Here is a 15159-nt window from a genome sequence, read left to right as displayed (position 1 = left end):
GTCCATGTTTATGTTATGCATAACAGTTTTGGTTTTACAAATAAATCACACTCTCCTTTTAGTTGGATAATGTGTAATATTTCATCTTTTGTGGTATGAATTCTGCATGTTGGAAAATTTCACATATGTCTTATCCGCCAGTGTATTGAACATGTTGAAGTTAATTTTTATTTTCCATGGACAAAGTATTGTGCTAGTCAAATAATGATGTCGTCGTCACATCATTAACTCAAATTAGTCTATATCATTAAACAAGCTTTTAAATGTATGCAAGAGATTATAAAGCTATTTTTTAATCTGAATAACAGAGACGTCGCCTCATCATTCCTTCCAAGATCTTCGTAATTGTTATAATCCTTTGGACTTGTTTTGTGTAAATAATTGTAACTTTTTTAATTTTGTTCTATTTAATTTGATGAATTTTCAGATTGCATATATATACTGGACAAAAGTACGGCACTGTTTTCGTTGTTCTATACTTTCGTAATTTTAATACAAGCATGTGTGTTGTTATTTTGCAGTTTCATTGATGTTATGTTCTATGGTATTTTGTATTCATGCCTATCTCTATGTTTTTTGTTCTTGTGTTTGTTTTTAGATCTTTAACAAAGAAAACAAAGAAGCTATGAATGAAAATGAGAAGTTTTATACCTTATACAGATAAAATGTTATTGTGCTAGATAAAAATGCATGTCATATCACATTGTTTATTGGACAGTATGGTTTTTTTCTATTCTAATTTGTTGTCCATAATTACACAGGGACAGACAGCTCTACATAAAGCATGTATATCTGGATTCACAGATGTAGCTTTATTATTCATTGACAAAGGGGTAGACATTAATTCAACTGATATAAATGTGAGTTTCAAATTATAAAATTAGTTTTTTTAAACATGTCAATGTTTACAAAAAGCATCAGTACTATACCGCTGTTCAAAGTCATAAATTTATTGCGAGAAAACAAACCGGGTTACAAACTACAACTGAGGAAAACACATCAACTATAAGAGAAAAACAACGAAACAAAAGACAAACTGAAGTGCAACAAAACAACAAACGACAATGCAACACATTGAAAAGAACTACAAGAAATTCGTCCATGCATAAATTGTATAAGAAGTTTAAATGCGTGTAAGAGATTTTAAAGCTATACGTTTATATGCACGTTTCCGGTGCTTGCATATCCTATCATGAATTTCTCGATAGAGGGTTGCTGCTCACAAGGAAGCTCTTAAACCAAGAGTTCCAAATGGAAAAGTTGAACTCATTCCTTCGTGAATTGTACGGACGCCATCATGAGTTGGTTGACCGTTATGGAATAACCGTTTCACAAATGATATCGGATATGTTCCTTGCGTCGTAACTACAATTCCCTTCCCTTTCATGAATGTGACCTACCGAATTAGAATACTTACAGGATTTGTTATTCCATAAGCAACACGACGGGTGCCACATGTGAGCAAAATCTTCCTACCTTCCGGAGCACCTGAGATCACCCTTCTATGTTCATGCTTTCCATTTTTATTCAAATCCGTTTCCTGTTTATATCATTTTTAAAGGTCGTACGATGATGTATGATTGTTAACACATACTTCCTTTGGCTTCTCATGGAAATTTGTCCATTGACAAACATACCACATCATCTTTTTTATATTAGGTATTGTATATCTTACACCATATTTTGGTGATCATGCAATAGGATCGTAATCCCGAAAATCGTAAACATATTTTCTTGTCTTAAAATGGGACAATTTCATCAACGAGTCAATAAATAAGATAACAGTTAATTTACACTGTTGATAACCGATAACAGCATTTCAAGTCACCTTAAATGAGAAAAACAGAAAACAGTAAAATCAAATATTTGGGGAATAACAGTGAACAGATTATAAGTCAATAACAGTAACGCATCAATTATATTGAATTATTACCACTTTTAACTAAAATATAACGGCACCGAACCAGGACCGCTTTAATTATCACCTTCACGTCGTCAGGATAATCTCGTTTGGCGAACTTGTACGACTTTTGCAGTACAAAATTGTTGTTATATTCCTTGCATGGTACTTATGACGTATCAGAGAAAAATTAAGAAACAAAACGGTTGTTTAATTGCCTTTCTGATATAATGTAAACAAACCCACCAGCACCAGTCAGGACCACAACACCAGCACAGAACGTTCTCTTGCAGGACAACCTTACCCACCGTGAACTCGCGTAGATATAAGTCTACAAAAATCAAGAGCCAAAAGTGGATATTTATCACATGATGTATAACTATAACTTTTTTAAACAGGGATGTACCCCACTTCATGTAGCTGCGAGATATAACCAGGTTGAAATCCTTGTTGCATTGATCGAAAGAGGATTAGATTTGTATAGGACTTGTTCATACGTAAGTATAAAAGTTCGAAATATGCAGAAATAGTCAACAACCATATATACTATATAAATAAAAAGAAGATGTGGGACGCCTGCCAATGAGACATCTCTCCAAGAGATACAAAAATGACACAGAAATTAACAACTATAAGTAACCGTTCGGCTTTTAACTATGAACAAAGCTCATATCGCATTAATCAGCTATTAAAGGCCCCAAAAGGAATACGTAAAATAGTTCAAACGAGAAAACAAACGGCCTTATTTATGTACACAAATTAACGAAAAACAAGCATTCAACATATAAACAAACGACAACCACTGAATTACAGGCGCTTGGTTTGTTACAGGCACAAACACACGGATTGTGGCGGGATAAAAGGTTATCGGGATTCCACCCCGCCCCCTAACCTGGGCGAGGGGTATAACAGTACAACACAAAAACGAACTATAAAAATCAGTTGAAAAGGCTGAACTTATCAGATAGACAAAAAAACACGTGAACATGGCCCGGTACATGTACATCCTAACAACAAAAAGACACTTGGTACAGATCTGAGAGTACTCGCAGTTGACTGACAGCTAACCACTAACAACTAAGAAAATAATCACGCATCTAAAACTAAGTTATTAATCCGTACACATCCAACATCCAATGGATTTAGTGTAAAGATGTCATAAACAGTTAGAGAAAAACATTACCTTGTATAATGACAATATGCAGGTATCGATAGATTGTAGATTCATGAATGCGGATATGTATAAAACATACTAGGAATATTTAATTAAGTTTGCTTTTGGTTTACTTATAACAAAAGCAATATTTATACCAATAAAATCAATATTCAAAGGTGTTATTAAAGTGTTGAATTGATAACCTTTTAGAATAAGTTTTAGGATCGTTTCTTAATTACCCGGGCTCGGTTAACCACAGTTCCGAAAAAGAATATGATGCGCTATTCCGTTTAAAATAAGTTTTCTACATTTACAACCAAACTTCAAAATCAAATTGTTATATCTATGGAAAAATTAAGTAAAAGTTTTAAGTAATTTATGGTGACGAAATATCTGGCTTAATAATTTAACAGTAATACATAGATTACGTACTTTAAAATCAAAAACGTCACAACAGACACGGGCATAGCGAATGAGCTCTGAAATTTATTCATCGTATGCTGGGACCAACGGAACATTACCCTCTAATAATTGAAAATAATGACATAGGGAACGAAAAATCGTCCTTTTTGTCGTTAATTTTAGTGTGGAGTTTCCTTCTAAAACTGAAATATCTTAATATAGGAAAGGACAGTTATCACCGTTTGAACTTGACCTTTTTCAAGTAAAATCTTTTAAGTAAATTTCAGCAGTGTATTGAGAAAATTCTTGATAATATAACGAAAAAATATCATCAAGATAACGGTAAGTATTGTTGAATTTATCTACAATTTCGACGGGTCATTACTGAGTTTGGTCATAACCTGTGATCATTGTGATAAATAACAGTACAAAAACAAGTCTGCCATGAAAGGGGCGGAATTATTGCTTATAGGGATTCCTACAACATGTCGATAAACTTTGTTGCCGAAACGTACATTAATATTTTCAAGGAGAACTTCATATTATCACACCTCCGGCATGTTGAACTTTCTCATTATAGAAGAAGGCTTTAATGTTGCAACAAATACATTTGCATTCTGATTTACCAAAGTAATTTAAATGGGAAATCTGTAGTTTGATAACATAGTGTGTAAGTGTAGTGTAGAGGGTAGAAAAATCAAAACTAGCAACAAAATAATAAGAACCATAAAAAAACGTGATTTATCTAAAACATCCAAAGATTTTTTTTGTTACTCCAAAAATAGTTAATTCCACTATGTTCATACATTTTAATACAATAATTTATGATAAGCTCTTTGATAGTAGTTACGGAACTTGCTAAAATCACTTACTAGAGGCCGAAATGAAACGCATTTTAATGGCTTTATGTGTAGTTTAGGTAACCAATACATATTAGCAACCTTCAAATGTTAAGAAGAAATCTTAAGCTTTGATGTGGTTATGATGCTTGTTTACTATACGACTCTCTGTGGAGCTCATAGGCTTGAATATTGATGACCTTAAAATTTCATTCTTTAAAACGTCCGTAAAGTATTTACGGCATACTATCACGATATTGTTGACTGCTTTGTCAGCAGGTACAAAAATTAAACTTCTTTGAAAGTTCTTGAAGTTTATTACTTATTATGGAAATTGGCGTTTTATGTATTCTATTGTTTATTTCATTCAGTGGACTGAAGAAAGAGATGGTGTCACCCTCCTTGACAATATTTTGTAATTTACTAACGGGTTCTTGACACAGTTTACATAATTATTGATACCTTCATTTGTACCGTTGTTTTTATATATAGACAGGAGGTTACCAAGTGTATAATTTATACGATGTTTAACTCGTTGATTTCGATTGATACGTTTCCCATGATACCTATTATTTCGTTGTCTGTTATCCATAATATTATTGACAGCAATAGAAGAAGTAGTAGATATGTTCCTTGTCCAAGTATATTGTCATTTAGACCCAGAGGATAAACTGTTTGAAGTGGTTTTATCCAAGACAGTTTTATAATTTTACGGGAATCTTCAAATTGTTAAAGTGATTACCCTTGTTGTTTCTGGATCGTTTCGGTTGAAATCTAATAAATTTAATATAGGGGTTTTGTTTACCTAAAGGTTGATAAATTATACTTTTAAATTTCATAGGTTTTCGGAAGCGATTTATATGTACATGTAGATGTTTCTGTGTTCGTTAAAAAAAACTTTTCCTCCTGTTTGTCGTAAATATTGTATACCACACTTTGGCTTTGTTTATGTAACCAGATAAATAAGGCTTTGAGTTTATCATGTAATGTCACAGGAAAAGGAAAGCGAAAAAGCTCTCCCCTTCACTGCTGACCTTACAGTATTATCAGAAGATAATGTAGAAAAGGTTTGTCATTTTCTGGCATTACACGGAAATATTTGTGGATTTTCACGATCATTTTTATTAAATAATCTGGCTGCAGCAGCATTGCAACCTTTAACACGATTATAAAAAGTGTTGAATTTCGATAGACGCTGGTTGAATAAATATTTGGAATGAGAGTTTAAGAGCACGCAAATATCCTTGAAGTTGGGTGTTTAATGTTTTCTTTCCATTTGGTAACATCATGGTTAAATTTTAAAGATAAATGAAAATTTTTATAAAAACTGTACTGAACAGCCCGACAGAATGACATAAGTAAAACAAAACAGACATATATCAAATATTGGTCCGAGAAAACAGTTATAACGTAGTGAATTTATCTATAATAGAAAACAACATATTTTAACAAAAATTAGCACCTGCTCGATTCAACAAACTTGTACATGCATTAAACAAGTATTAGATACTATAGAAAGGTAACAAAGAAACAGGCCGATTACAACCGTTGCCGGATAGTTTTTCTGACAGACTACAAGTAAAGAAAAACCCAATTAATTTAAAATAAACAGGCTGTGGTCTTTATTTTGATAAAAAAAAAAGCAGAATGTGCCATTTCATCTCACCTTTCCCTTTTCAAAAAAATCGTAACAATTGCACTTTTGCTGCCAAATACATGAATTCAATAATCCGGGGGGGGGGTCCTGAGATTGACAACCCCCTTTTTTAACGATCAATGCATTTGAATAGGGACATATATTTGTACCCCCCCCCCTCTTTTATGTCCTGGGTTAGGAAATCCCTTTTTAAAATGACTGGATCCGCTCCTGATATATATGAATTCAACTTTATAATATATCTAAATTCAATAACAAGATAAATGTGTCAAAAGAAACAATTTACTACCTCATTAGTCAATGAAAAAATGGATTTTGTCTTGTTATCAATATATATGTATAGGATCAAACGTGCATTGGTGAGTTGATATGGATTTTATCTTTTGATAAGATTTGATTGTTATTGACATATTTCCTGGCTTTTTTATGGATATATAAACGCCGGTATCATCATTTCAATACTTTTAGCATTGTCCAAAATACTATTCATGTCCATGTATTGAAGAAAGAATTGTCAACCCTCGAGCCATGCGGCTCTTGGACTGATATTAAACTTAATGCTGATAATACATGCGATATGAAAAATGCTATGTAATAATCTGATAATATGGCACAAATTGATTTTTATGTTTAATATATAATTTTGATATATTTTTAATCACACTGAGTAAAGACAATATGAAATTAATGAGATGTTTCCGTTTGTATGCATTGAATGATATTTAAAGAAGTTGATCAATTGTAATTCATTTAATATGTAAGCCAAAGCTGTGTTTGTTAAAGTTAGAAAAACGTACATACGTTTTAAAAAAAAATGAATGAACATAAACTCCCTATGTTAATTACAGCCATATAAGCATCTATTTTTTTCTTTATAATATTATTGTCATTGATATATATAATACACACACATGTTAATAAGATAAGCTTATAATAATTAATAAAATAAAAGCAGAATCTGTTTTACAATTTTAAAAGTCACAACAACAAATATATATATACTAAAAACCATCCACATAATGTGCTGTACATAGTTTAATATAAATCAAAACCAAGAATTTCTACACCAAATTACCCTGTAATATTATAAGGTGTTCCTGTCTATAGAAAGCTAATACAAAAGAGATGTAGAAATAGTGTATTTATTTTGGGAAACAAAATTATAGAAAAGTAAACAAAATGCTACTCAAATTAAGTCTGACAGATCAGATCTAGACATTCTTATTTTTGACCTGGACTAGGTCCTTAATTTAACTTCACGTAAAATAGCTATAAACGTTCATACATGTTATGTCCACTCCCTGTTACTATATTATGCATTAAATATAAGGAAATAAAATTGAAAGATGTATAAACAAAATATTATACACTATCCGACTCCGGTACTATATTCGTAAAACATTCTTACGCAGTCGTCATTTTATACTCCCGAAACAAACAAAATTATTCACTGTTTACCTACTTCAAAGACGGCTTCGATTGATTCATTCATCATTTTATAGATAAGTTAATGCAAAGTTACGATGTATCAGGTTTCAGTGGGACTTCGGAATCAATTATTGCACAAATTTGTGACTTATATCATTATTAATCAAAAGGTGTGTACCTCGTATTAAACAAGATATGGTGGTATTAGTATTGCATTGGCGAGAAACTATGATTATTATCCTGCAAATGATGAAATATAGTTGAAAATGTCATAAGCAATGTTCAAATCTGTATTTTTGGGCTTCCTGATAAAATGTCGTTCGTACATTTTAACCAGATATTATCATTAATTCACATAAATTTGTGGTAAGCGTTCTGCCCTCGCAGTGTGGTTTTGGAAAAAAAAGTGCCAGTATTCAGGAATGGTGGACTGAACCGGGTGACCTTGCTTATAGACCCTGGTGTATATACATGAGCAAAAGTAGAGCAAATGATTATCTTAACAGTTTGTCAAGGCAAGCTCTAGTCTATAAATTTTAGAAGCATTGTATGCTATCTAAATGGATTTGTCGGTCTCGTGTTTTTTCCTTTTTTCTTCTTTTTTAATTTCGGTCAAAATGATGTTGGGTTAATATACCAAATACGCCTCAAAATGAGAAACTAAAAAGTTGTGTGTAAACAAACAATATATGCGTAATTATATTTGACACGTTCCGAGGATAAACAAGTGACGGAGCTTAACAATTTGTGTTGATTTAGAAAGTAGAGGAAGATAGAATAAATGTTTAAAATTATGGAGTTATTAAATGCGTCCAAAGTATTATACTTTTCAAAGAATTCAATGTTTAAAAAAAGTATTTTTTTAACACGAGAAGCCGCATCACGATGGATTCTCGGGTTTGCTAATTTACGGATAATGTAATCTCACTTCGTACCCAGAAAATTTTACCACATTTGTAAAAATGTCCTAAGCTTCGAAACGAGCCATTAACCATATCCAAGTTAACGATATGGACTGAGCAACAGAGGAAAACGTTACCACTACCGCTACGGAGAAACAATTGCGAACACTTAACCCATATATTTTTCTCGTTAAATAATAAGAAAAAAGAAGCAACCGCCTTGGTGGATATGACAACTGTATATTTATGCAATTCCGAAAAACTGCATTTATAACCCGCCTCTTCTTGGTTCTATTTTGAAGTAAAACAAACCTTCAGAATATTGTACAAAAACATTGAAAATGGACAAAACAGTGTTTGATCATTCCCTTGACAAACTTCAATTTGATATGACAATAGTCAAGTTTAATTGAAAAGGTAAAATAATATTGGGCTAAGGAAGACGCTTCCTTATATAGTACATAGTACAAAAGCAACTATAGGCCTGCGCTTTTCAATTTTGTGTCAATAATTATACAGGGACAGACAGCTCTTCATGAAACAGGTGAATACGGCAGCACAGACGTGGCTTCATTATTGATTGATAGAGGGGCAGATATAAATATGATTGATGGATTTGTGAGTTCTGTTTTATAAAATTAGTTTAACAAAATACGTCTATCTTTATCCGTTCATAGATTTAAGAAGATGTGGTATGAATGTCAATAAGACAACTCTCCAGCCAAGGCACACTCTGTAAAAGTAAACCATCATTGGTGATAGTAAGGTCTTCAACAAGGAGCCCTCATACCGAATAGCAAGCTATAAATGGCACAATGCATATATCTTCTAGCCATTTGTATAGATATAAGGCGATAATATGATTGCCGATGACACAACTCTCCATCTAAGTCACAATAAATAAAAGTTAACCATTACTGAAAACCATTAACAAGGAAATTCAACGGTCGAATCAACGGTATTATGTATGTAAGAAATTCTGACGCCATTATATTATCTGATATTCTTTTTTCGCTACATATATCAATTGTAACTAAAGTTATTCTGTAAAACAGTACATTGATAACGGGTATGTAGTCATCCTAATTATCATCACATGGCTTGCCATGCAACATTATATATTCAAAGAGCAGTTAGTAGGCCTTTTGATGGCAGTTTTATTTCTTCAAATAATACATAATCAGTTCAGCGAATATAAAATTACATCAATAGAAATCGATGGCCCATGTTTTTTTTAATCTATGTAATATCTTTTCCAAAATTAGATGCAACATCTGATGTTTAACAGCACGTCTGTTAGCATAACATTATCATATTATATGTCAATCAAGCAAAATGTATTGCTTTGCGCAAAATTAAATTTAAATGCCTTGGATATGATAACGGTTCTTAATTTTTCGTCATTTTTTCCCAATAACCTTATAAAGCAAATACATAATATTATACAAACAATTATCAAATTAATGCATAAGAATAAAACTAATCAAACCCCAAAATAAAACAAATAAAGTCCTGACGGTTGCTTTAATCCGAACCTGCAGGTTGTTGAAAATAGGCATTTAAAACAGAAAATAATTGTGTGTATTCATACCAATGGCACATGTCATTTTCATATGTCAATAGTAAATTTCATTTTACAGGTAAAATATTATTGAGCTGAAATTGATAACTTTCCTTATACATTTCATTGTTAAAAGGCCGTTATTGTCCATGGTGTTTAATTTGTTTTCCATAATCATACAGGAACAAACAGCTCTTCATAGAGCAGGTGCATGCGGGAGCACAGACGTAGCTTTATTATTAATTGACAGAGGGGCAGACATTGATTGGACTGATAACTATGTGAGTTCTACATCATAAGATGAGTTTAACAAAATACGTTTATCTTAAATCCCTTCATGCAAATTATATAGTCAGTGTATCGTGTATGTAAGAGATTCTAATGCAATTTATTTATATATATATTTGATTTTCTTATCGCTTTTATATCAATTGTATCAATGGTTATTGTATAAAATGATTTATTCATATAACTGATATATATGATGTCCATTATGACAAAAGTACGTCAGAAATCATATCTGATATTCTTCCTCAGTCATAATAACCTTCCATCATTACCGGACTGAACAAAGAAATAAGACGATGGGTGCCGTATACGGTGCAGGAAAATGCTCACCCTTCCGGAGCACCTGATTTCACCCCCGGTTTTAAGGGGAGTTCGTGTTGTTTCTTAATTGATATTTATAACTGTTGATGTAAATGTCCTTTGGTTTTTGTGAGTCTTTGTTTACTCCTTGGTTTTGACTGGTATTGTCATAATCATCCTGAAATATCATCACATGACTTACACATGTTTTATCACATGTTTAAGTCTAATCCATAGGCTTTTTCTTGACAGTTTAGATTCTATAAAATTATATTTAATCAGTTCATCAGATATATAAATACCTCAAAAGAAATCGAAAGCCCTTTTCTTTAATCTATCAGATAATATTTTCCAAAATGAGATGCAATTTTTGAGGTCTTACATCACGTCCGTTGGCAAGACATTTTTTTTTATAATTTTTCAAATAATCTTACAAAGTAATAACATATTATACCAACCAATCATCAAGTTAATTCACCATCAACCACTAAAACAAAACTTGTAAATACTGAAGGTTGCTGTAAAACAACCATTTAAATGTTTTAAATGGGCATTTAAAACAGAAACTATAGTGTGTATATATTTCATAGGCAAACGTCATTTTGATAAACTCAATATTTAAGTTCCGTTTTACAGATAAAATGTTTAACTGAACAACGTTCTTATACAGCACCCTGTTCAAAAAACAGCATTACTCTGTAATTTATTTGTTTAGAATTTGTTTTTTATGAATACACAGAGAGAGACAGCTCTACATCTCGCAATTAACAAGGGAAATACAGAAGTAGCTATATTACTAATTGAGAAGGGGGCAGACTTAAGTTTGACAAATTGTGTGGTGAGTGCTTCATTATAAAATTAGTTTTAAAAGCATGTCAATGTAAACACGTCCAGGCACATATATGTAAATAATTGTAACCGTCTTTACGAGACTTTAAAGTCATTCGTTTACCTACTTTGCTATCACTACATGTCATTTACCTGTATATATTATGAAAACGTTTTTATTTTCCAAAAGTGATGATTTTCTAAGGGTTGTTAAATATTTCACGGTGGTATCTTGCTATGGCTTTGTTTGGACTTGTTTGTTTGCTTTTTGCCTTGAATGTCTGTCCCTAAAAATTTTATTTACTAGTATGTTTTTGCATCAGGTATCGCAGATCAAGTTTCTTCGTTCATAATGTGTTAATTTACGGTTATTGATGAGTTAATATAAAAATAGAAGATGTGGTACGATTGCCAATGAGACAACTGTCCACAAGAGACCAAAATGACACAGACAATAACAACTATAGGTCACCGTGCGGCCTTCAACAATGAGCAAAGCCCAAACTACATAGTCAGCTATAAAAGGCCTCGATAAGACAATGTAAAACAATTCAAACGAGGAAACTAACGGCCTTATTTATATAAAATATGAACAAAAGCCTTCCAATTGAAATTTTATCATGTGTTTTTCTATGCTGTGATTTTAGACTAGTGTTTCAGAAAAAAAGGAGAAAGTTAAGTACCATTTAAACATTAAACACTGCTGCAAATGTTTGCACCTGTCCTAAGTTAGGGATCTGATGTACATTAGTTGTTTGTTAATGTAAATGATACGTGTTTCTCGTTTCTTGTTTTTTAATAAGACCGTTGGTTTTCCCCTTTGAATGGTTTTACACTGGTTATTTTTGAGCCTTTTATAGCTTGTTGTTCGTTGTGATCCAAGGGAAATACAGAAGTAGCTATATTATTAATTGAAAAGGGGGCAGATATAAATTTTACTGATTATTCTGTGATTGCTTAATTATAAAATTAGTTAAAAAAACATGCTAATGTAAAAACGTCCAAGCATATATATATATAATTCAACACAATGTATTTATATATAATTCAACACAATGTATTTATATATAATTCAACACAATGTATTTATATATAATTCAACATAAAGTATGAACGATAATAAAAATATTTATATTAAAAAGCGAAAAACGTGGCAAATGAACGTCATAGAAGTTGTTATAACGTAATGTATCCAAGCAATGTAATTGTTGTTTCAATGTTGTAATTTATTGAAGAAGGCCGTAATGGCCGAAACGTATGGGAATTTGTGTTATAGTTTTTATTTTATATATATATATATATATATATATTATATATATATATAAGTACGTCTGAGTCAGTGACAACCCTACAACAGATGTATCCATCGGATCGCTATCAATGATGGTGATACATGGCTGTGTACATAATGTATATACAACTCGTCTAAACATCAACCCAACAATGTTAGATCTGTAAATTTGCTTCCGCAAATTTTTGGTTCTTCCCTCGCCGGGATTCGAACCCATGCTACTGTGATATCATGACACCAAATCGCCTGCACTGCAGCCATCCGATACTGTAGTACGCCGCTAGATTAAAACTGACGTGGAAAGGTAACACATGCCCACCGAAAGCTCTTTTTTTGAGAGCCCAGGTGGTCGTGTGGTCAAGCGGGACGACTGCAGTGCAGGCGATTTGATATCACAGTAGCATGAGTTCGAATCCCGGCGAGGGAAGAACCAAAAATTTGCGGAAGCAAATTTACAGATCTAACATTGTTGGGTTGATGTTTAGACGAGTTGTATATATATATATATATATACAACTCGTCTAAACATCAACCCAACAATGTTAGATCTGTAAATTTGCTTTCGCAAATTTTTAGTTCTTCCCTCGCCGGGATTCGAACCCATGCTACTGTGATATCGTGACACCAAATCGCCTGCACTGCAGCCGTCCCGCTAGACCACACGACCACCTATATATATATATATACGAGTCTAAATTGAAAACTACGTTCAAACCGCTGCAGCCGTCCCGCTAGACCACACGACCACCTATATATATATATATATACGAGTCTAAATTGAAAACTACGTTCAAACCTATGACTGCGTTGGATAAAAACCGCAATTTTTATACGTGTGCATGTCAAACAAATTTCGTTGTAGAAGGGTCTAAAAACAGCACAAACAACATTTTCCAAAAGACCAAAAGAGTGAAGAAGTATATTTAAACAAAACGCATTTGACTAACAGGTCGAACAACTGATGTTCTTTAACCCTGCTGATATATATATATACACTTTAAAATCATTCGTTCACCTAATTTGTATCGCTATATACATCAATTTTATTAATGATTATTCTATAAAATGGTTTACTGATCACTGATATATATTCATCGTGAAAGATCAGCACATGGCTTACATCATAATTTGCATGTTCAATTGTTAGGCTTTTAATTGCCAGTTCAATTTCTAAAACAAATATATTTAACTTGTGCAGCAGAATATCAATTGGATCATTATATGTTTTTAATCAAGTAGATCACTCTTGCCAAGAGTATATTGCAACACCTGATGTTAAATCACTACATTTTCTTTGGGCATGTACAAACATAACTGCAAATGTCGTGCCGAAAAATTAACATGCAAGATGTGAAAATAGTCCATTTTGTGTCATTATTGCTATGTTGATGATTGTTATTAATTGTTATAGCAATAAACATAGCTAACTGCAAATATGTAATGGTAGGTAACTTTGAGACGAATCGGACAATCTGTTGTTGGGTTGCTGCTTCTGAATTGGTTATTTAAGGACATTTTTCTGTTTTTGGTTATTATCTTGAATAATATTACAGATAGAGATAAGTTGTAAACACCAGTAATGTTTAGCAAAGTAAGATTGACAAATAAGTCAACATCACATAATAGTCATTTGACCCCATAAATAGTAATTGTCCTTTATAGTAATTTTTTATAAATATTCTACTCTGAAACTACTGAGACAACAACACTTGGTCACAATCATTATTATGGTATCGAGTAATAAATGTGTCCCATTAATTCTGCCAGCCAATCAATATGGACGACAGGACTAAAAATGGAACACAGGGGTAAAATGCAGTTTTTGGCTTATATCTCTGAAACAAAAGTATTAAGAGTAAATTTGAGAATGGGCTTGAATGTTCCTCATGTTAAGATCTATCTGTTCTTAAATTTGCAGACATAGCAGACAAGCTGTTATTGGGTTACTGCCCCTGAATTGGTAATTTTAAGGAAATCTTGCAGTTTTGGGGTATTATCTTCACTATTTTTAAAGATAGAGATAAACTATAAACAGCAATAATGTTCAACAAAGTCAGATTTACAAATTAGTCAACATGACAAAAATGGTCAATTGACGCAGTAGAGTTATTTCCCTTTAAAGGCAAATTTAACATTTTCTTGTAATTTTTTGTGATCTTTTACTTATGTCTTTTCTTGAAACAACTGAAACAAATTTAACCAACTTGGCCAAACCACCATTAGGGTATCGAATTTAAAAAAAAAATCCGTCCGATGACCGAGCTCTGCCTGCAATCCAACATGGCAGACATTACTAAACATAGGACATAAGGGAAACATGCTCTTTGATGACTTATATCTCTTAAACTAAAGCAAAAGTATAACGTGCATTACGTCGTCTGACCATTTTAGTACCGAACGTGACTTATTCCCGATTGGGACTGATTTGCTAAGTGTAAATTCGCATTGCTATAAGACGTGTCACGGTATCTTGCGATCCAAAATTTGTATATTTAGTTTTAATGTTATATTCGTTCATGTTAATATTCTCATCGGGATTTTTTCAAATGTCTTATCGTTTGTAGTTGTAAATGTTTTTTGTTTCTGTTCTATTCGCGTGTTACGGTG

The 15159-nt window shown here is 32.4% G+C and overlaps 1 protein-coding gene across 1 annotated transcript in view; it reads left to right on the top strand.

The window, feature by feature from the left end:
• Window positions 1-15159, top strand: part of LOC134698042 (putative ankyrin repeat protein RF_0381) — a 58684-nt gene that overhangs the window by 25282 nt on the left and 18243 nt on the right. Inside the window, exons 6-11 of the mRNA XM_063560330.1 lie at window positions 762-860; window positions 2299-2397; window positions 5293-5364; window positions 8804-8902; window positions 10028-10126; window positions 11173-11271. Coding sequence (XP_063416400.1) covers window positions 762-860; window positions 2299-2397; window positions 5293-5364; window positions 8804-8902; window positions 10028-10126; window positions 11173-11271 — 567 coding nt within the window. The remainder of the gene's footprint in view (window positions 1-761; window positions 861-2298; window positions 2398-5292; window positions 5365-8803; window positions 8903-10027; window positions 10127-11172; window positions 11272-15159) is intronic.

Source organism: Mytilus trossulus, chromosome 14 (genome assembly GCF_036588685.1).
Source record: "Mytilus trossulus isolate FHL-02 chromosome 14, PNRI_Mtr1.1.1.hap1, whole genome shotgun sequence".
Classification (NCBI taxonomy): Eukaryota; Metazoa; Mollusca; class Bivalvia; order Mytilida; family Mytilidae; genus Mytilus; species Mytilus trossulus.
Note: the sequence above shows the minus strand (reverse complement) of the source record. Positions and strands in the feature narration are given on the sequence as shown.